The following is a 22,952-nucleotide window of genomic DNA, read 5'->3' as shown; positions in this document are numbered from 1 at the left end:
GTATTACAGTTTGAACCCAAATAAAGCATTGTTTTTTACAACCACTAGCTCTAGAGAGATTTTCCCCTGTCAATACCAATATAATTGTGGGGCTGTAATTGATTTTCTGTTAAATTCAGATAATTTTTTTATGTCTGCCTTAGGTTAAGGGCATATTAAATACTATTCTAAAATGAAGATGCTCCTTTTTCTGTGAGTGAAAACTCCTCCTGTAGTATGCTATCCTGGTTTTGCTGGTTTGCCATCACTATATTCCTGTATAGATCAAATGCTATCACTTTATTTTTTTATCAGCTACAGATGCGGCACTCCAAGAATAAAAAATATATAGTGAAAGGCATTCCTACACATATATGTGTCATGAAGCACCTTGTAAGCATTGACTTTTGCATTTAAGACATATCTGTTTTAATTTCAGAACACATTACACATGAAAACTCCCTCCTCTTATGCTCAAATGCTTATCTCTTTGTCAACTCTATGGAGAGATCTGGAATGTAACTTTGCTACGTTTGAAGCCAAACTTCGGAGTTACTAAGAATCTCAGAGAGAGTACCCAGAATACAGTGGCTAAATTTGTCAGGAATTGCATTATTTTCATTGCCTTAGGAGTTTAATGGAAGCCACGCAAGCACATCAGGTTCATAATTCCAGTCGTGTCTAGTTTTACTGGAACTCCGCCTCTGAACCATGAAGCAAGATACTGTAATTACAGAAAGTGTTGCAAAATTGTTTCAAATATTTATTGGCTGAATACATCCTGCGAGTCTCACACTCTTGCTACGCAGCTACAAAAGGAGCCGTGTTCTGGGTTTACTCTGGCTAAGGATCTCATCTTACAAGTTCCATTTGCGTCATGCCACAGCAAGATGAAATGGTGTCATCACTTGCATAATCCTAAACCAGTGATAAGTGAACTTGGTGACTATTATGGCGTGACTTTTCTTAAATGAAGAAAATAAAAGATGCCTTTAGCTACATGGACCTTGGGAGAAAAGAAAGAAGAAAGAAGGTCATTAAACATATGAGTCTCATTCTTTTTCCTCTGCAGAGACTGACTTTTTCATCAAAATACTTCAGTTCTTTCATGGACATTTGAAACATATATATGTTCTCAAACACCAACCAAAATTCAACAGCGTTTCTGTAACTAGCCAAACCCCATTATACTGCAGGGTAAATTAATAAGTTGATTGTGAGTCTAATGAAACAAATTTTTCCTTAGTACTCTGCCCCCCAAAATGTTTTGACAGGAATTTATTGCTAGTAATAGGCCATATTTAACAGGTTTCAGGGGTTTATAGTTTAGTCCTGTGGATTTGGAGTTTCACAGGTGCAAAGCAAAGAAAATGCACATCATAAGGTTTGTTTACAATGGGATGGCAGTTTTAACACAAATTAGAAAATACAGCTGTCAGTTTCCTAGGGTAGTTTATGAAGATTAATAAAATTTAAGAAGGTGATGTATTTCAACAGCAAAAGGGCTTTTTAGTTCTTAGTTAATCGTTACAAATTTACTTTTCATGCCAAAAACTAAATTCTAAAATTCAGATTTTGCTTATGTAATCCTTTCGTCAGAATTTGGCAGCCATGATGATGGCTGGGTTCATATAGCTCAGGGTTTCTTCTACAATTAACAGACAGAGCCCGGGAATTCCTCATCCCGGGAATCTCAGCAAACTAAATGCTACTTTTCCTGCTTTTTGCAGACAGGATTGCTTATCAGAAGTCCTTAGTCTGCTATAAAACAAAGCACATCTCATTAAGATGAACACAGCACCAATCTGAACACCCTCTATCCCCAAAAAAGACAGGTAATAACAGTTAATCGATCATGTATTTATGCGACTAGAAAGTGAGTTGGCTCCTCTTTCCCCCATCAGCCTGCGTGATGACAATCCTTTGCATCTGTTTTGTTTATCCAGTGGATAAATGCTCCTTCGGTAACCAAGCAGTGAAAAGGGCGAGATCTACTCACCCTTCCTTGTCACAGGGCTGCGAAGAATGAACTCCGGCCACCCAGGCTGACCTCCATGAAGAAATGCCTGGTTTAACTGAACATCTCTTCACAGTCACCTCACACCCCGCCATCCCCTCTAGCTGCAGTGCCACCTCGATGCCGGCCTTGCCACCACAACCACTTCTGTGGCCGCACTGCGTCTGTGGGGCTTCTGCCTGCGCCACAGCCACCCTGCAGGCTCGGGCAGAGGGTCAGTCCCTTCCCTCACCAGCCGGGCCGCTGGAATAAAAAGGAAACTCGGCCCTCAGGAGCAGGAGCCCCAAGGGAGCTGCCGTTTCTGTTAGCGACGGCATGCGGGCCAAGACCGGTGGGCTGAAGAGTGTCAGCCTGGCGACATCCCTGACGCCCAAGCCTACCTCCCAGGCCGTCACCGTGCCATCACCCCTATCTGGCAGGTATCCCCCTGCCCAGCTCCCGGACCCGGGGCCTCGCCGCCCTTCTCCCGGGGAGGCGGCTCCCCCCCGCCTCCCCCTCACGGCCGGGGCGCTGCGTCCGGAGCTCCCCCGTGCTCCGCCAGGCGGCGCCGTGGCGCCCGCTCGCCGGCGGCCGCGTGCCGGGCGGGCTCTGTGAGGCGGGACGGGCGGCGGCGCCGCGCCCTGCCGGCTACTCGCCACTCGGCTGCGGGCGAGAGGGGCGAAGCCTCCGCCGAGCCCAGCTCAGCCCAGCCGGGCAGCGTGCCGGGGCGATGTTCCCTCTGTGGAAAGCCGTTCTCTCGGAGAGCCTCCTGGGTAGGTGGCGGCGGTGCCGAACGACGTGGCTGGGGGGCTGTGAGGGGCCGGGCCGGGCGGCGGTTAACGGGGCCGGGCGGCCTCCTTCAGCCCCCACCTTGGGAGCCCTGCGGCGGGGCAGCGCTGGGGTCTCTCCGGGGAGCCCGTAGAGCCGTGGGGCTTAGAGTTTGTGAGGAGATGTTGCCTTTCACAGGTGCTTCAAATAAGCTCCTCTGCTGGAAATGAGTAAATAATGCCGAGTGTTCTTCTTCGGGTTCTTTTTTTTTTTTTTTTCTTTCTTCTGGTGGCTTTTGTCTCTTGGATTTATTGCACGCCCTCGGCTCGGTGTTTGTGCAGGTGCTGGTGAGCCGGCGCTCAGCCGTGCAGGTCCCAGCCCTGAGGGTGGTCACCAGAGAGACCCCCTTGCCCACCACCTGTGGGCTCAGGTGCTCGGCGCATCTGCTGCAAAACCTGTAGAAAACCATCCCACAGTGCTAGTGTGCCTGGGAAAGGTGTTCAGGGGAGAGTGGCGCACTGATTTACTAGAACAGTTTGTTTCGCCACCGATCTGCCTTTGAGGAGTCCTGAGGCTGCGGGTGGATTACTTATTTTAGCCAGCATTGCTCCCTCGGAACACTAACCCTTTCCTAGATTGGGCACTCCTTCACTGAAGAACAAAGCAGGAACTACTGTCTGAGTGGGGGAAGAGCTGTTTTCTTCTCATCGTTCTATTTCCTGGGAAAATGTGTTTATTTAATTTGCAATAGCAAATACTCCCTCACCAAAAGTGGCTATCATTACTTGAACTACTTTCAAATACATTTGATATTCTGTATTTGGAAGTATAAGATGGTATATTTTTAAGTAATCTCCAGGAAACCATGCTGTTGAAAATATATGATGGGTTGTTTTCCTTTTTTTTTAGGCTACATTTCTTGGTCTCTTTACCATGCACTGCCACCAATGATCTATTACTTCCCCCTTCAGACACTGGCACTCACGGGTCTAGAAGTTTTTGCTGTTGCCTTCTTTTCTCCAATATTCTTGGTATTTGGCCCTTTTTGGAGGTTGGCTAACAATAAGTACATCTTAGCCCTTCTGAGACTGACTGTGGTTGGTAAGTATGCACTGTAGTGAGTTATAGATTCCATCTTGGTATAAAGGCATAAGAATAAACATTCTAAATTGCCTCAAAATTCAGATGATTTTGAAAAGAGACAGGAGTAAGAAGTTCTTGTTCTCCCAAACTAATACTTTTCTTTTTCTCTTGAGCTTTTAGATACGGTCAGGGGAATATTGTTTGCATCCATTGTGTTGGTTTTTAGCCCAGTACTGCATAATTAAAGACAAATCTCATTTCACTTTTATTTCTAGAAGCTTTTAAATGAGTACGTCATACCCAATAGGAAAACAGTTTTCGACATTGCACAGAGATCAGGAGAGCAGGTGTCTTTTGTATAGCAGTTCTGTGTCTGTGACAACAGGTAGGGAAGAGGTGTTACAGAACAGCTCGGTGCTATTATGAAAGTAATCTGCTGTCAGTGAAACGTTCTTTTTGGTAGACTTAATTTCTGGAGCAGTTTTTTTTTTTGTTAAATAATATTTTTTTTTCTTTGTTAAATGTATCTGTATGCCTGTAGCGTATTGATGGGGTTATAGGATCATCCTGTGAGATGGCTCTCATATTGTCAGTTGCACAGGAAGAAAGTTTGATCTCATATTCAAGATAAATCCACCTCCCTACCCATCCCACATGCTCCTCCCTAGACCAAGACTTGCTGGGATTCTCTCTCTGTGGTCCCTCTTTGGTGCAAGCCTTAGCTCCTGTTGATTTTCTGAAAGTTTGTTGGGAGAAGGTTTGGCAGCTACAGCCACATTCAGAAGCAAGCTATTGCTAATGAATTTGCAACACCTGGATGAACTCAGAGGAGATAAAAGGTCTCCATCCTGTGTACAGGGAGAATGCTGCTGCTAATTGGTGTCTTTCAGAAGGAGCAGTTTCTGTCTTCTTTTTCAGAAGCAGCAGTTCCTGGCTCCTTGCTTATCAATACAAGATGATAATCAGAGAATCACTTTCCATATAATTTTCTTCTTTTACTGGTAGAAGACAGCACAGGATCATCTTATTTACTTTCTCTGCATGACTTTAGTTTTAAAAAGAATTCTTGTTCTTTATCTCTAGAAAGATACTAGAACTGAACACAGCTCATTGGTTTTATCAGTTTAGATGAAGAATAGTTTTACCATGTTCTTTTCTTTTCTACTCTTTCTGTCATATCTGTCCTAATACTCTTTTGGGCCTTTTTTAGTAAGCTTTACAGTGAGCAGATTCTTCCACTTCATCAGTGCTCAGTGCATTGCCTTCTACAAGATCTGCTAATTTAGAAACTAGTAATGAGTCTAAGCATTTCAAATTGCACGCTGCATTCCTTCAGATATCACAGTAACACAAAATTTATTTAAGATTAGTCCTTCGGGTCATCTTGCTATGTTTACTAATTCACTTCGCTAGAAGAGCTGGAAATCACTTAAATGTGTGCAATTTTTGTTCTGCTGAGTAAAGAGCAGTGACAGGCCTGTAACAGTGTGTAAAGTCTGTTGGTTTATGCCATTTTGCTTCACCTGAATCGTAAGCTCCTGAAAATATTAACTACAAACAAAAAGCTAGCTAGCACCTTCAGTAGTAATCTAGGGAAAGGATGGGGAAACTGAAGCTGTATACATTCTTACTTTTGGGCTCAGCTGAGCATTTCTGTGTACAGAAATGCTCCTTTCGTGCCCGAACAGGAACTGTTCCCACAGTGACCATATCCCCCTGCTGTTTCCATCTCCCAAATGGTCCTAATACTCTCCGCCCCTTGGCAAATCTACACCATATTCTCTCCCAGTTCTACTGTACTTACTGTGATTCCCCTTACCTGTTGCTCCACAGTGAGCATCAGCATTTGGGGAAGATGTAAGAGCATGTTCTTCACCCTCTTTGTCTCCAGCAAAGAGTTTATCAGCCAGTGGTAACTCAGTCTTTTCTTGCCTCCCTACTGCAGGTTCTCAAACCACTTCAAGTTATCCGGAAGCCCTTGCACAGGCAGCACTGGGCTTTAGGACTTTCTATATGTATCTTTTTATTCGGTTCTCATCACTCCATTGTCTTTTAAATTTGTCCTATCACACCGTGCTGCTGTTTCTCCTATTCCTCAATTATTCCTGCTTTCTTTCCTTCTTCGTAACTAACACTTCTTCCTCCTTTCTCTTTTTGATCTTTTCCTCTTCTCAGAAAGGCCATGGCCTTACTCTGGGGCTTGTCGAATAAAATCGGGCAGAACAATCTGCCCCATGCGTGCTCCACCACATTCCACTGGAAATAAGCAGTTTTCAACTTCACAATCCAAAAATCTGGAAATTCTTCATGCTTAGCTAAAATGAGAAAATTTGGGGGGATGATTTTTTTCTGTTTTGATGGAAAAGGCTCTTCCTGTATTCATTATCCTTCTTTTTGCCTTTTCAGGAAGCTTTATTTTCTCCAAAACTTTTAATTTCCGTATCCTTTCATACGACTCGATTTTGTGTTATATTTAAAGACGACCAACAACAATGACCTACCCCTCTGGTAGTGTCCATTTGAATCTATGTCTTCATACAACACACAGTAAATTTGCATGTTTGGATAGATATATTTACTTTTTTGGGTGTAGCTGCTCAGCAACAAAAGGTGTGTCTGCTCTAAGTAGGCAAACTCACCCTAGCTTTAATCTGGCTAGCACAAGTGATGAAAGATTTGAAGAGGCAGAGTTGCGGATTTCAACACAATTTATTGACAGAAATCTGTGTGCATGGTACATGCAACCTCTGCTAAAGTCCATACAAATACATCTTCATTACACATCTATTTAATTTACCATCTTAGCTCTAAGCTTTGTGTCTTTTACTCCGAGCAGAATGAGCTGCTATAGACAGTTGGAGGATTCCAAGCATGAGGTGCCAGAATCAGCAGCTCCATTTCTGGTCTTCCTTGCTTAAAGTCTCCTGAAGTTTGACTCATCCTCACTTAGTAAATGGCTGGTAGCAAAACGATGTTGCGTCTCCTGCTGTTTGTCACTCATCCTGGGCCAGAATTTGCGCCATTGACTGAAGTTCTGAGAATGTATGTGACCCATAGCCATCTGAATTGGAAACTTGCTAGCGGAGTTTAAAACTGCTGATAAATGTGAGGTCACTGTGCCCTGGGAAATGGCATGTGCACAGTCTCTTTCAGTGAGGGGAGTGTCAGTTTCCAGTAACAAGATGACACAGGCTGCTAATACCACTCTGAGACTAGATACTGGACCAGAGAAAGCCTTGTTCTCACCCGGGGAGGCAGTTGCCTACTAAGCTGTGTGCAATGTATGGCGACTGCTCCTTTCTGAAAGGGATATGGCTTTTGCCACAGTGCGCGTACTTTTATGCCTTTTGAGTTATATAAGTGCACTGTGGCAAAAGCCATATCCTTCTTAGAAAGGAGTACTCGCGATACATAGAGTGTTAACGGCTTTGGAGTTATGTAAGAGCGCTGTTCAGGAATATCTGTATGCTTAGATATTTTATTCGTATATCCTATTTATGGAATCAATGACCGTAAGTATTTAAATTAAGGCAATCACTGCAGTCTTGGATAATCATTTAATGTTATTTTTTTTCCTGAAAATGGTGACTGCTGTAATGTCATCCATACCTACCTAGTTTCTATCCATATCTACATTTCTTTGATTTATTTAAAAACGTGTCGTGTTATGTGTTTTCAGCCATTGAAATTACAGACAAGATTGAACTAATGCACAGGAAATCCTTATTACTTGATCTCTATTGCCCATTAAAGCAACCTCTGTGTGCGTGTGTGTTTGTTTGTAGGAAGCTTAGCATCATACCAGGCACCAAATGCTTCAATTAGACTGTTCATCTTGGCTGCAGGTGTTTCTTCGTCATTGCTGGTTCAAACAGTAACATGGTGGTCAGGAAACAGTTTACAAAGGTATCTTTTTATACTGACAGAGTTGTAAATTACGTTTCTTTATATTAAAAGGTTGGTTTTTTTGTGAGAAGTTTTTTTTTTTTTTTTTTCTCAAATGCATCGCTATTCCAAAACTGATTCTTACAGGTTCATCAGGATATGGGGCTTCATGCTAGGCAAGATAATGCTCCTTGTTCTTCGCATCTGGTATACATCACTAAACCCAGTCTGGAGCTCAAAAGCTGCCAATACTGTCATACTGACCCTTGGTTTTATAGCAGCAGTGGAGCGAATTTATTCAGGTAAGCATATGACAGCAAAGATGCCTTTTGTGAAAACATCCCAAATTATACCTATCTATATGTCACTGGGGTTTGATTTTTTTGTTTTTTTTGCTCAGTACAGTCTGCTTTTAGACCTGATGTATGAGCGTTGCAGACTTTAGAAACCATGGGGTACTTCCATCTGCCCATAACATGGTAGAATCAATATTGCAATTCATACAAGCTGTAGTAAGTTGATGTTGGAACTGCCAATTAATTGCAGTATCAATAATGTGACAGTAACACAAACAAAGGCATAACCTAGACCAATAAAATCAGAATGGCTTATCCTCATTCCAACATGAAACATCTGTGGTATTTCTGTTATTTTTTTAATTCAGTCTGCTCTTTGAGTTTCTCTGCCAGTGCACATCCTTTGACAGAGAAGGAGAGACAGGACAAAGCTGGGGAACAGCTGATGTGACAAAATAAACAGAAAGAATTGGAAAACTGGATGACTTGTCCTTGTCAAAATTTGCTTGAGTTCTTGGAGTGTCTGGACAGAGTACCCAGCAGTGGGGGCTGGCAGGGGCTAATCACACTTTAAAACTGTGAAGGTAGTATTGTCAAGAAACACAGCGAAGCTGGGCTTGTTAGTTAAGGCAGCTCATGTTAAATCCTCAGAAGTTCCTTCCTTCTCAGTATAACCTGAATTAATTAATTGAAAGATAAGACCTTATCTATGTGTAAGTAGGTATAAATTGGCGTGGTGTGTATTGTTTGTAGACTTGCATTACATGAATGAAGCCTGAGCGTCCATGATAATTTAGAAAGGAAATCTACTGCAGGAGATTAGGAAGGGAATCTGTCTTCTTTCTAGGTGACAAAGCAATATGTCTATGCAATTAAAGGTGCTGCTTTCTCCTTAGAGCAGAGAGGGTCTAAAGTGCATGGAAAAAGGAGAAGAGAAGGAAGGGAATTTACTTCTGGCTTCTTTGGAAGTGTCAGGTTTTGCTCTTATCAGAGTTTAGAGTTTCAGAGAACAGAATCCTCTGAACAAATTCTAATAACTTTTCTGCTGATTTCCAAAGCCAATTTAATTATATAAATTCCAGTAGTATGAAGAGTAATCATATGGGCAGGTTGTAATTTTTGTACACTTAAGGTGAGTAGCTTTTCCTGATAGACTCAGGAATGTTATTAGAGATTTTTTTGTCTTATCGATTTCCACGAATGATCAGATAAGTTAGCTTTTGTGTTTGAGCCCATAATGTATTCTGGTAACTTTGTGATCTTGGTTTTTCTTTTTCTCAGTGACTCCTCCTAATAGGATTTGACAATTTGTTCAGCTATATTTCTGGTTTTTTTCTAGGGGGAGACAAGAAGAAACAAGAAGCAAACAAAACTGGTAATGCAGTTAGAGAGACTGTTTCCCACCCTCATTGGCTTTTGTCAGGGATTGCTTTTGGCAGCCTCATGTTCCTCACCCTGTGGATATTTGGGGAGGTCTCGCTAATTTCTAGATGGGCAGTAAGTGGACATCCACATACAGGTCCAGATCCTAATCCATATGGGTAAGTGGTTATTTTTTATTATTATTATAACAAAACAGTAGTCAAAAGCCAGTGCTGTAGTGGGTGATGAATTAAAACTCAACCAGCTGATGGTATAAGAGCTTACACAGAATAAAGTGGGTACAAGGACCTTCACACAGAAGACTTGTGGATTCATTCTTGCTTTCACATACCTCTGAGCATTGCGTCTCTACCAATAAATCTTAAAATTTTCTAATACAGAATGATTTTTATTTCAGCAGTAAAAAAGTTGATTTGCCACATTGTAAAACAATTTTTGAAGTAGGGTCTCATCTCGCGGGTAACAGGCAATAGGACAAAAGGAAATGGCCTCAAGTTGCGCCAGGGAAGGTTTAGATTGGATATTAAGAAAAATTTTTACGCTGAAAGGGTTATTAAGCATTGGAACAGGCTGCCCAGGGAAGTTGTTGAGGCACCATCCCTGGAGGTATTTAAAAGATGGGTAGCCATAGTGCTTAGAGATATGGTTTAGTGATGGTTTTTGTCAGAGTTGGGTTGATGGTCGGACTTGATGATCTGAAAGGTCCCTTCCAACCTAGGCAATTCTATGATTCTGTGACTGAGGTTCAAGGACTTATGGATGAAGTGCATCTATAATATGCAGTAAATGAATCTAGCAGTTGACTTCAGAGAGGACATGGTAGGAAAGAGTCTACCTCAGAGACGCATGCAGATAAAAAAAGTAAACTGTGTGCAGTATTAAAGGATGTACTTCTGTAGAAGTTTTGGTTAGTAAGAACTTAGTCTTTATACTGTGTGTGGCTTGCTCAGGCTCCCAGATCTAGAATAACCAGATTAGTTTTTCTGAGTCAACTACCTGTAGCGGCAGGCGAGGTGGTTTATAATATGGCATTAGTATACACAAGAGCTACCCAAGACTGGTAGCAATGTTAGATGCTGGAGGATACCCTATTTGACATGAAGAAAATACTTCTGTTTGGGGTGGATTCCTCCCTGTCATTTTCTCTGAATTCTTTTTTCTTTTGTACCCAGTATTTCAGTGGACTGCTTCTGCTGCCTTATGTAGCACGCTTATACATTGTGATAAAATGCCATTATTTTCAACTGGATGTTTTTCAGATATAGTAAAGGGTGTGAGATAAAAATATTTTGTGCTCAAATTGAGATCTGTTTAAAATAAAAGGATTATAAAATATTACCAAACATCCTTGTCTGTATGTCTACAAGTTTCTTTTTCAACGCCAGGTGTTTATAAAATTATATTAATGTATGATTTCTTTTTCCTTATTGTTGTATTAGAGGTACAGTTCTGTTGGGCCTAGCTCATGGACTGATGCTTCCATTTTGGAGCTGGTCTTCTGTCACCAGTTTTGCTTGGTTTCTGGTAGGTAGGTACAAATCCTGAGCAGAATTTTTCTTTCTATTACCTTACTCCCTTTACTCAAGCCCTTTGACCGTACGCCACATCTCAGAAAAGTAAATTGCTAATCAAAGCCTCTTCTTCTCTCTCACTGACTGTAGCGTATGCGTGTCTGACCATTGACTAAGGGTTACAGGCCAAATCTCCGGGCCACTGCAGAGCTTCAGAAACCCCTGTTAAGGTTCTGTTTCCATGAGTATCGTGTTGGTTCTCACCGTCCGCATTGAGTAAGGCTACATCTAAGGTTATGGGGTTGAGATGACACAAGCCTCTTGATTCTGCAGGGGGCACAATAACTTGTAATGTAATGAGTAGTTCACCTGCAGGCAAACTTGCCTCCTGTCTCCTAAGTTGCCAAGATCTCCAGGCAGTAAAAAGCAGTATGAACATCAAGGCAGTTCTGCTGGAGCAATGTATTTGTGAAGCAGTCTGGGTGGTGGGGATAGAAATTCAAGTGCTGGATTTGGACCTCCATTTTCAGGAGGATGGTATAGCTATGCTGTGGAACAAGCTATGCATGGAGCAAGTAGGAGGAGATGGAAATAATTCTGCTCTTGAATTGTGGAGAGGTGTATTTTCCATATGTTCTCAGCATGGATGCAGTGTGGTTTAATTTGTAGGCTCATCTGAGTGAAATTTAGTCGTATAAATGCTGTTTAAAAAAAATGTAAGTCTGCTTCTTTTTGGCCTTAGCTAACTGTTTGTAGAAGAATAAAAAGCAGTACTTCCTACAAATGTTTAATAATAAATTGGGACATATCAAAATACAGGGACCAAAGGAAATGATGAGTTATGTTTTGCTTTTTTCTTATTTACCTTGTCTTTTGGAGCACTTAAAAGCCAACACTTTGAAGTCATTTTCCACAACCTCGAAGACAAGAAATTTAATGCAAACTGGGTTTCTCTAGTCAGGAACCGAAATAAAATACCAAATATCAGGAAAGTCACAATAAAGGCAGAGAGCTGGCAATGCTTAACCCATCAGTTGCCCAAATAATTTACCTTTTGGTACAGGTGTTAGTTTTAAGAAATGTGTGTGCAGATTGTAATGTGAGTATGAGCATTTGATTTTTGATGTACACACATTGCTAATTTAAAACAAGTACAGAATGCTTTGTTAGCTGATTCAAGCATTGTAGTCTAAAATTCTCAGAACCTTAATGTATAAGAGTAAAATATTAAATTTTTTTCCAACATCAGCTATCATGATGTGAAAGTTAGTAAATGTTTTCTTACTTAAAATAAAGTTTTGAGTTGAAGTCCTCCTGTTAGAGAGAGTTTCCGTGGTTGTAAATGTTTTGTTTGGGATCAAATCCCATCACAGTCAAAGATGGTATGGTATATCGAGGATCTTGCAGTTAGTAAAAGATTAATACTTGTTTTCTTTCCCATCATATGGTTACCTAAAGGGAGAGAAGATCAGGGAGAAATATCATTTCTCCTCACATTAACCTATTTGATTCTTTCTGTGTTCTGTTAAAGGAGGTTCATAACAGGCAGACCTGTTAACCTCTTAAAAACTGCATCATCCCTCTTGTTCTGGGAGAGCTCTGTGTAAGAAAAACTGTTCAGTTTTGGCTCTTGATGATGTTTCTCTGATGTCTTTTTGCTTTACTGTTTTCAGTTCAGTAGGCAATCTTTAAGATAACGAGATATCTCTGCGTTTGGCTATGGGGAATACCTGTCTTTCTCGTGATGCGGTTCTCATGGCTGCAAAGCACAGTTATATTTCCCAGGTGCTCTTTTTTTCCCGTGAAAAAGAAGGTGGCAGATAATATGCCTGACTGTGACTTACTCTGTTCTTTTCTGTTCCTTCACAGGTTTGGCATCTTCAGCTGGTCTCCTTTATTTACACACCTGGAGTGCTGCTGTTGCAGGCAACATTCTTGCTGTCTTTACGATGTGTATGTGGCCTCAACTGGCTGGACGCTTTGTTAGCTGTCTGCACCCTGGGAAAGCCATGACTACAGCCATGTTTGCCTACGTTCTTGAATTATTCTTCTGTGTATGGTGTACAGCTTATAAGTTTGTACCTGGAGGAATTTACGCTAGAGAAAGCTCCCATCTTCTTTTAGGTACGTTTATGACTATGAATAAATACAAATATGCTTTCTTTAGACTCACCCACATGTTTAAAATGTATTTAGTATGTAAATAGTCTTTCCCAATGCTCAGCTCCTGTTTGATTTACTATGGGTAAGAGCTTCTATGAGAAAATTAGTGAAACATGCAAAAAATAATTCCTTTTTTTCTTTACTGTTAGAAATGGTTTAAAATGTGGGCAGAAAATGAAATTCAGTTGAGGGAAAATTATGAAGTGAAAAAAAGTCTAATAACTCAAAACACAACTGAGGAAGAGTTCTGTTAATCAGTCACCCTACAATATGGCTGCAATCCAGGGTGTGAATGCACCTGTATGCTAGGTACCCAAGATTGCAGTATGGTATCTCAGGTAACAATGTAGTTTTTGGAAACTTCAAGGGTTTATGAAGGCTGTGTTCCTGGGACTGTAACATAATTCAGTGCATTATTTAGCCCTGATCTGAGGAGCAAAGTGCAGCATCCTCCTGATCTAGCTAGTCTGCATTTGAGACCTGAGCTTCGTCTCCCCGTGGCTGTACCTTATGCTTTGTGGACACACCAGCATGTTTGGAGGAATGTCGATAAGCCTGCAGTGTAAGAAACTTGTCAAGAGGAGAGGAAGAAAAGAAATTGTCAGGGATTTGCTGTTGAGGAAGAATTGAGGAGAGCAAATATAAAGGTTTTAGCAAAATGATCCCTTGATGAAGGTGGAGAGGTGGAAAGAAAACCAGCCCTTTCTAGTTTTGTCTCCAGAATTATTTTCTTATTAGGTGCTAATGTGTTTCAATAGCATATTTCACTAATTATGTTTAAACAATGCCAAACATTGTCTGGGGCTAAGTATGTGGCACACTTTAAAATGTTACACATTATCCTGTGTTTTGTTTGAAAAGGATTAATGAATGCCGTGCTTGACTTGTTGCTCCCATAGTTTTAGATTTTTGTAAATGTCTTTGAAACCACTTTCTGTCACTCCAGTTTCTTAGTCTCCATTTGTGTTTCATATATTACAGCAATCACATGCGCGGTTTCAGTTTGTTTTGTTTTGAGGAGAGTTCCATCACATTTATTGCAGTTGTCTTTGTTCTGAAAACACTTTGGGAGTCTGTAGAAACAGTTATCTCAGTTAATTTAATTTTATTTTTTTGAAGTTATATGAAGAAAGCGTGTGGTAGAAGAATGTCAAATGCTTTCTTGAGTAATGCTTTGACAAGAAAAGCTGTTGTATAAAATCCCTCTCTGTCACTTCCTTTGAAATACAGACTTGTGACTAATTCACCTGGCATGATGACTGGTTAGTAACACAGAGATGGCCCTAACTTTCTCTTCGGTAAATAGAAAACTGTGAACTGAACCTGTCTCAGCTGATGGCATTACATGAGTTTATATTCCATCTGAGAATCCAGTTTCTGTCTTTTGGATGCCATCCCATTGCTCATGAAAGATTTGCAGATTGTACCATTGAGATCATGTATTTGTTGCTGCACTTCTTCCCTTGCAGCTTGGCTTTCTGGCAAACTGCTTGTTTTCTTCTGGTTTCTTTCAGGTGCAAGTGCTATTTCTTGCTTTCTCCTCCTGTCCAATATCCTGCCTTTCTCTTGCCAGTTTGGGTAGGGAACTGCACCCGGAAAAGGGACGATGAAAGTAAGATCATTATATTCAAAACTTCTGTGCTGCTTCACTGTGGTGTAACGTAATGCTGAGGGGTCGGATCCCTGGTCTTCCATCGACTTTAATGGCTTCGAATCAGTCTCCCTTTGAGAAGGTTTTTGTGTGTGCTCCCTTTATCATTGCACTACACCCAGCTTCTTGGGTCTTTCACTACAGCTAATGTAACAAGTAAGGTCAATAAGAAAATACTGAGTAACGGTTATTTTCATCTTCAGCTATCACTCTGAAATAAAACATGACTTCTTTAGTTAATTAACTATGCCACAAAGATATTGAGGACATATTCCTTTTCCAGCAGAGCTCTTATCCAATTCATTATGTTCCAGCTTTTTCTTTGCAGGTAATTAGATCCTTTAGCTCATGAGGGGTCAGAAAAGAGCTTGTACTATTAATCTGAACGACCTATTGAAAAGATACCATCACAGTGCATTGCAACAGTTAGTGCACTGAAATCACTCACTGCCTTTTAAAATGTGTCTGTAGGTGTGCTTAGTTGTCTATTCTTAAGAAGCACAGCTGCTTCTGTTGACTCTGGAGCAAAAGAATACAAGATGCTGCTGTGTTAAACTGGCCTCCCAACCTGCTGCAGTCTGCTTACATTGCTTTAGAGCAAACTATTGAGCAGTTGCTTTTGTAGTTCTTACATAAAAATGTGTTACTTGTATCTTGGTGATGGAGCAGTTCATTTGCAAAGATAATAGACATCTACAATCAACAATGTATTTTTTCATCAAGCTGTTATTTTAAGGTTCTGTAATAGGGAGGTGTAACTTAATTGTTCTTGTCCAGGCTAATTCCAGTAAGCTTTGAAAGCACTGGCCTGAGCTGAGAGTTGTAGCAGTCAATAGGGGCCTTAATTATGATAAAACGCTTCATCTACTGGGTGATAGTCTTTTTGACGTAATACCCTGAAACTGTACTGCAAATCAATGTTTGCTTGAGAGTGCTGGCTAAGTGCACTCGAGGTTCTGTGGAAGTTGGTGTTAGGATACGCAAAGGTGAGGAGTCACTACTTTGGCCCAGATCGAAGGATTAAAATATTTTTGTTTTCATTGATCTCCCAATTAGTACATGAATGGAGGAAGGGAAGACATGGCTTTAAACAAATGTTTCACTAACAGAAGAAACCTGATAAAATGTGCAGTAGTGGGACCCAATAGTACCATCAGAGTTAAAATATCTCTGCGTTTCCATAGTGAATAATGAGACAGGTTTTGAGGATTGCTCTATTAGCACCCAGCACAGCCTGATGCTTGGGACCACAAAGTTATCAGGTAATATCATGATCCTTAGGCTGCTGGGTTGCAAGGGAAGAGCTGGAACAGCTGTAAGTTGCATTAGTGTCCGTAGCTCCCCTTCTGCTCAGCCTGAAAGACCCAAAAATGGACTATATTTTGGAGCTCGCTGTAGTCCAGAGTAGAGTTCATAATGTGAAGGGGTCTTTGGCTGGATACTTTTACTATTAGGTCTGCTCTGCAGTTATCAAAACAAAGCAGGCTTAATAAGATTGTTTCAGGTGTATTAAATTTTAGCATCAGCTTATTTGTAAACAAACAAACAAACAAAACCACCCCAAACAATGTAATTTTGAACTTCATTATTTTTTTGTGAAACAAGGTGTTTGGTGGCATTTTAAATAATCTTTTAGCTTTGAATTCTTGTTGCAATACTACTGTTTTGAAATATTTTTTTGAAATATTTATCATTAGTGGCATGTTTAATTTTATTGGAAGCAATGCTTACGTCAACAAGTACAACAATGTAAATGAAAAATTTTTGAAGTGCTGCAGGCATAGGTGAGGTGAATACTGTGACAATGAGAAGTAGGATCTTCTCTATCAATAAATCTCATATTGCCTGCATTACTACATTGGGTATGGCATTTATCTGTGTTTGTGCTTTGAATTGTCTTTGTTGGAGCCATAATGTTGAATGTAACACAACAGCTGGGAGCTTATAAATGGTGCATTTATGAGCAATGTTTAATATGTTAAAACTCTATGAAAAAAGTAATGACTTATATTTTCACAGGGTTTATCATGTTATGTATTGGCGTAGACTTTCTGACAGGACCCAAGAAGGACCTTAGCTCTATCTTTGAAGTGAAAAGCAACCAAAAGCCACTTTTCAAAAAGAGTAAAAACTATATTAAACTACGTAAGTATAGTTTTACTTCCTTTTTTCCATGACTCTAGGAATAATGTCTGAGGGAAAAGAGTAACACAGTGGAGTGTTTTGCTTGGATGTTTTAGAAATGCTTTTTGGTGCTAATTTTATAGCTAGACTTGTAGTTGGTATTACCCTAGTTCCAGTTTTAATGATGACATATACTAACTGAGGAGCTGATTCACTATGATTACAGTTAAGAGAGAGGCTATTCCTCATGGAATGTCTTAAACGAAGACCAAAAAATTTGAACTGGGGGGAAAAAAGAAAATGTAAAAATGGATTTGGCATCATTTGTGATTTCATTTTGGCAGTTGAGGAGGCGGCCTCTCTGGATCTTGGGATTTATTACATGTGTATACAACAAAAATATGAATGATTTTTCAGCCCATCCGATTTGTTGATTTTGAAGCAGTTCAGTGTGACACCCTTTATAGCGCTGTGTGAGCTGGCTGGCAGTGAGGTGGGACTCAGCTGGCCCACATATAATGTGACACCCCTCCTGCATGAGGAGGCAGTCCTGCAGAGCCTGTTGTGGCTGACATCACTACACAATTATGACACCCTGCTGCACGTTCAGACCAGACCTGTCCTCAGGAAACCTTTTTGTCATCTGCCTGTGGACTATGCCTAGAGATCCCAGCTTTCCCAGATGATAGGTATGAGGTCTGCTTTTTTCCTTGGGTTTTGAAGAGAAAACGTTTGAGGTTTTACCGCTTTTTGGCTTTTAAATCTCTGGAATACATAATCCATCCAAATGATGTTTTCAAGTATTTCTCCACAATTATTTGAGCTTCAGATCTGTTTTCATCGTTAGTTTACGTTTTCTAAGGAAAAAGTCTGTCACTATAGCGAAGTTTGGTAGAGGAAAAAATTGTGAGGCTTTAGGGCATGCTGACCCTACAGAGATCAGGATGCTGAAGGTTCAAATCCCTGCATCTTTTTTAGCTCTGTGACTTTGGATCAAATCACTTATCATTTGCATACCTCATTTTGCCTCATCTGTAAAGCGGAAACAATAGTGCTTCACCACTTTTCAGGGCTGATTCTGAAATCTTTATGAAGGTCTTTAGCCTATATACTCAGAGGCCAGAAGTCTGTGGCTCCTGAGAGTTTGTCTGTTGGAGGCAACGTGAGCAATGCTGGTTTGAGTATTACTACTCAAAAACATTTCACAAAAGTGAGTAAATACTTCAAAATACTGTCAGTGACAAAGCACAGCCCTTGCTCAACTAATTTTGTGGTGTTACAACAGTAACTCTTGTACTTACTCATCATGCCCAAACTTGTATTGTTTCTCAGCTTCCCCTTTAAGCACCTTTGCATTTTGCAGAGTATGAAATTGCTTGCTTGACATCTACTAAGGTAAACAGCATGTCTTTTCTTCTGACATCACACATAGTAAAATTTAAATAAATTTCACACAAAATTGTTCCAGAAAACTTGCATAAAAATAATTACATATCTATTGAAAGATCTGATGAAAAAATAAACTGGAGTTACTGAAATCATTGTAGATAGCATATGCCACTGTGTAAATGAAATAACTGCAGAGGGTTTTGGTCATCAAATGGCCATGTGCCAAACCCTGAGAGCTCTTAAGTGTCTGTTGCGGTTATTTGGAAGGCTACAGGAGAATAGGAAAGCTCTGAATTTGCATTCTGTGAAGCCACAGTGCCTTTCCAAGAACGTATGAAAGGACTGCTCTGGAGGTCTGGCAGGGATCACATCTTTCTGACACCTAAGGGCTTGCGAAGTAAACTAAATTTTCTGCCACGCATTGTACTATGACAAAATAAAAAATGTACGCCGCAAATGCATACCTGGAACACAGAGAGGAAAAACACTAGAAGGCTTACATGATGCTCTTGCTCATCTCCTGTAATGAATTCTTCGGTAGGTATCATTTTTACATAAATATTCCAATGAGTTTTGGTGTATTGTATCTGCTCAGCCTGTTGTGTTTTGGAGAATCTAAGTGTATCTGCACACATATAGGTATTCTGCACGCATGTAGATGCTCTTAAGTACACTACTTAGGAATGGTGTTATCACTGGCATATGTGGAAATTTAGATGTATACATTTCCCATTCTATGAATACCACATCTTAGAATGACAGTGTACCAGTTCTGTTTAACTGCAACAACAACAACATTATTTTCTCTTGCTTTAAAAACAACTTTTCTGTGTGTTTCTGTTTCAAGTATTGTGGCTGTTTGTTGGTGTTGGTTTGCTAGGATTGAGTCTACGTTATAAAACCTACCAGAAGAAGTTGGGCCAAGGGGTGAGTAGTGCGTTTGTGAAAACTGTAACTTTCAAATATACAGTAAAATGCGTGTGTGATGTCTTAGATGTGTTGGTTGGTGCTGAAGAAATCTTTGTACCAACATCCAAGTATCCAGCAAAACTAATGCAGAAATGAAGATGCAAAAAGTTTAATTTGTAAATTCATGTTGAATATCGGAAGTGTCTGGGTCTTTGGATATTTACAGTGCTGCTACAAAAGAAAAAAAAATTCTGAAAAACTGAGAGATGCTTGCTTCATATATTCAATTTGAATGTTACTTTTATAAGTGAGTTTATTTGAATTGTATTCAAAACTTGACTGGACAATGCTGTTAGCAGCCTGATCTTATATTAGGGAAGCTTGAACAGGTAACCTCTTGAACAGGTAACCTCCTGAGGCTCCTTCCAGCTGAAGGAATTCTATGCTTCTATATTTATATGCATAACTCTGAATCGAATCTCTCTGAAAAGTTGGTTGTCTTGCGTTAGACTTAGACTATTTATGGAAATTGGATAAAAATTAGAAGATGCCAGTTTTCTATCTGGCAAAAAATTAAGTATTGCAATGATAGGAACAATTAAGATGCGTAATGCTCCCGAAGTTTAGCATTTAGACTGCTTACAAGTTGTCTGAGTATGTTGCTTGCCTATTTAGTAATTTTAATTCAAAATCAGAGCTGTTTTGATCAGATATAAATTAACATGTTTCCATTCTATGATTTGATTACTAATATAAAATTGAATTTTTCATAGAATCATAGAATTGTTAGGGTTGGAAGGGACCTTAAAGATCATCTAGTTCCAACCCCCCTGCCATGGGCAGGGACATCCCCCACTAGATCAGGTTGCTCAGAGCCCCATCCAGCCTGGCCTTAAAAACTGGGGCTTCCACCCCAGTGGGATGGGGCTTCCACCACCTCTCTGGGCAACCTGTTCCAGTGTCTTACCACCCTCATGGTGAAGAACTTCTCCCTAACTTCCAGTCTGAATCGACCCATCTCTAGTTTTAATCCATTCCCTCTAGTCCTACCATTACCCGACATCCTAAAAAGTCCCTCACCATCTTTCTTGTAGGCCCCCTTAAGATACTGGTAGGCCACTATAAGGTCTCCTCGGAGCCTTCTTTTCTCCAGACTGAACAACCCCAACTCCCTCAGCCTGTCCTCATGGGAGAGGTGCTCCAGCCCTCTGATCATTCTTGTGGCCCTTCTCTGGACACGTTCCAGCACGTCCGTATCTTTCTTGTAGTAGGGGCTCCAGAATTGGACGCAGTACTCCAGGTGGGGTCTCACGAGAGTGGAGTAGAGGGGGAGAATCACCTCCCTCAACTTGCTGACCGTGATTTTCCTGATGCAGCCCAGGATACAATTGGCTTTTTGGGCCGCTAGTGCAGACTGATGGCTCATGTTGAGCCTCTCATCTACAAGCACCCCCAAGTCCTTGTCTTCAGGGCTGCTCTCAAGCCAGTCACTGCCCAGCCTATATCGGTGCTTGGGATTGCCCTGACCCAGATGGAGGACCTTGCACTTGGTCTTGTTGAACTTCATGAGGTTGGCATGGGCCCACCTCTCCAGCCTGTCAAGGTCCCTCTGGATGGCATCCCTTCCCTACAGCATGTCAGCTGCCCCACACAGCTTGGTGTCGTTGGCAAACTGGCTGAGGGTGCACTCTGTGCCACTGTCCATGTTGCTGACAAAGATGTTAAACAAGACCAGTCCCAGTACTGATCCGTGAGGGACTCCACTTGTCACTGGCCTCTGCTTGGACATGGATCCATTGACAGCCAACTCTTTAGGTGCGGCCGTCAAGCCAGTTCTTTATCCACTGAATTGTCAGTCCATCAAACCCATATTTTATCGGCTTGGAGACCGGGATGTCGTGCACTTATGAATCAGACTTTTCTTTTTTGGTGGCAGTTCAGAAATAGTCTTCTGAAACTTGCTCTTGACATGTATTCCTGTTGGTAATTTTTTTGTTAGAGAAATCACTGATGACAAATGCAGGAAAAGATGCAGAAAAGGTGATGACAGCTAAGTAGAAATTGTGTGTGTTTGTGTACACGCCTGCACGCATGTGCGTATTCACACATACACACAGACATATATGGCTGGCTTTCTTTTTAGACCTCATCAAGGTTTGTAGTACCTTATAGTGTGGAAAAAAGTGGGTAGTTCCTCTCAGAAAGATGAAAAAATTTGTAATCTCTTTCATGTTCATTTACTTTTACAAATTCATTTTAACTATGATGGCTTTTCTCCTCTTGTTAACAGCAGATTTTTCTCAAGAATAGCTAAAGTCTTTTGTAATCCTGACAGATTTATTAGGAAAATATATTGGTTAAAACATCTCTTCTTCCTTGTCTTTTATGGCACCATGTATCTGATGTTGTTGACTGCAAAGCTATAATATATAAAAGTCAAACTGTACTTGACTTTTTTTACATTTATTTTTTTGAGGTTCCAAAAAGAGACTTCTCTGCTATGATCTGGCCTTTTAGATTTGGATATGACAATGAAGGATGGTCTAATTTGGAAGGATCAGCTAATTTGCTTAATCAGACAGGTAACATTTTTTTCTACTTCATTTATATTTGAGAGGGTTCATCTGAATAGACAGATAGATAACTGAGTCCATTCTTGCATTAACACAAGCACCTGTGTCTAGTGGCTTTTTCCTGAATTTGTGAAGTGTTCCAATACAATCACTTCAGTTAAAAATCCATTTGCAGAGGTGACAATTTTTTTAATGTATTTTAAAGAGATTTCTGGTTGGAGGAAACACTTCGCTTCTTATTTGGATTTTTTTCTCATACTGATGTTGAGTTACTTCTCTATAGACAAATTATTTGCATGAATAAAATAATAAATATCCCTTTAGATCAAATTTACTGTTTTATAACTTCTCTGTGTTTTTAGATGTAAACTAAAACTAGCGCTATATAATTCCTAAAACGTCTGAAATTAAAATGCCCTAAACAAGATGTACAGAGGAGAAACAGACCAGTCCGTTTCCATCACTGAGACCGAGCAATTTATAAAAGAAAAACAGTGATTGTAGCTTGGTTGAGTTGTCCTGTTTTTACTGTAAAGAAGGGTGTCTGACCTGTTGCTCACGGACAGGATTTTGGTTGGAAAATTACCTATAGGAAATGAAGAATTTGGACCAAAGATTAGTGCTGCTGCAGGGTGCATTGAAAGGAATTGACCAGTGGTGCTTGTAAGTTGTTTTCTGTGATACCCATGACTGGGCGCCATTCCAGCACTTGATGTCCTCCTCTCCTCTTATGGTGTGAATGCACCACATGGCTTTGCTGAGCAGCTTGGGCTTGACAGACCCAAGCAGTGGGAAGGTGCTGGCACAGGTGCTGCTGTGCAAGCCTTGATTTTGTGGCAGAGATGCCCAGGAGTTAATTAAGAGGGAACAGGCTGGTTCATCCATCACTCACTCCATTGTCCCATGACCAAAGGTTCAGAGGGCTGAGCTCTGTAGGCTGTCTCACTACACATTTGATGAATAGAAAGTTGGGGCATTCTTGTACATATGTGATTCCATAGCTCATGGCTTATGTCTGGGTACTTACTTAATCTTTGCATATTTATTTATGAACTGTAATGAATGCATTTATTTCTGGTATCTGTAGTTTAAATTAATGAATATTAGAAAAAGTGATTACCTGGTTATGTCCGTTGAGCATTTCTTTATGGCATCACTTCTAAAAGAAGCAATTGCTAAGTCAAAAGGCAGGAAATTCTAAAACATAAATGAATAAATCTTAATTCCTGATTGCTGGAAACA

The 22,952-nt window shown here is 40.6% G+C and overlaps 1 protein-coding gene across 1 annotated transcript in view; it reads left to right on the top strand.

Moving 5' to 3' along the window:
* Window positions 1-2,641: 2,641 nt before the first annotated feature.
* The window catches only part of CWH43 (cell wall biogenesis 43 C-terminal homolog), a 29,520-nt gene continuing 9,209 nt past the window's right edge, over window positions 2,642-22,952 (top strand). Inside the window, exons 1-10 of the mRNA XM_054203173.1 lie at window positions 2,642-2,748; window positions 3,653-3,844; window positions 7,612-7,732; window positions 7,859-8,013; window positions 9,347-9,548; window positions 10,830-10,918; window positions 12,771-13,025; window positions 16,735-16,860; window positions 19,076-19,155; window positions 21,614-21,719. Coding sequence (XP_054059148.1) covers window positions 2,706-2,748; window positions 3,653-3,844; window positions 7,612-7,732; window positions 7,859-8,013; window positions 9,347-9,548; window positions 10,830-10,918; window positions 12,771-13,025; window positions 16,735-16,860; window positions 19,076-19,155; window positions 21,614-21,719 — 1,369 coding nt within the window. The 5' untranslated portion in view covers window positions 2,642-2,705. The remainder of the gene's footprint in view (window positions 2,749-3,652; window positions 3,845-7,611; window positions 7,733-7,858; window positions 8,014-9,346; window positions 9,549-10,829; window positions 10,919-12,770; window positions 13,026-16,734; window positions 16,861-19,075; window positions 19,156-21,613; window positions 21,720-22,952) is intronic.

The sequence above is a fragment of the Rissa tridactyla genome, chromosome 5 (assembly GCF_028500815.1).
Source record: "Rissa tridactyla isolate bRisTri1 chromosome 5, bRisTri1.patW.cur.20221130, whole genome shotgun sequence".
Lineage (NCBI taxonomy): Eukaryota > Metazoa > Chordata > Aves > Charadriiformes > Laridae > Rissa > Rissa tridactyla.
Note: the sequence above shows the minus strand (reverse complement) of the source record. Positions and strands in the feature narration are given on the sequence as shown.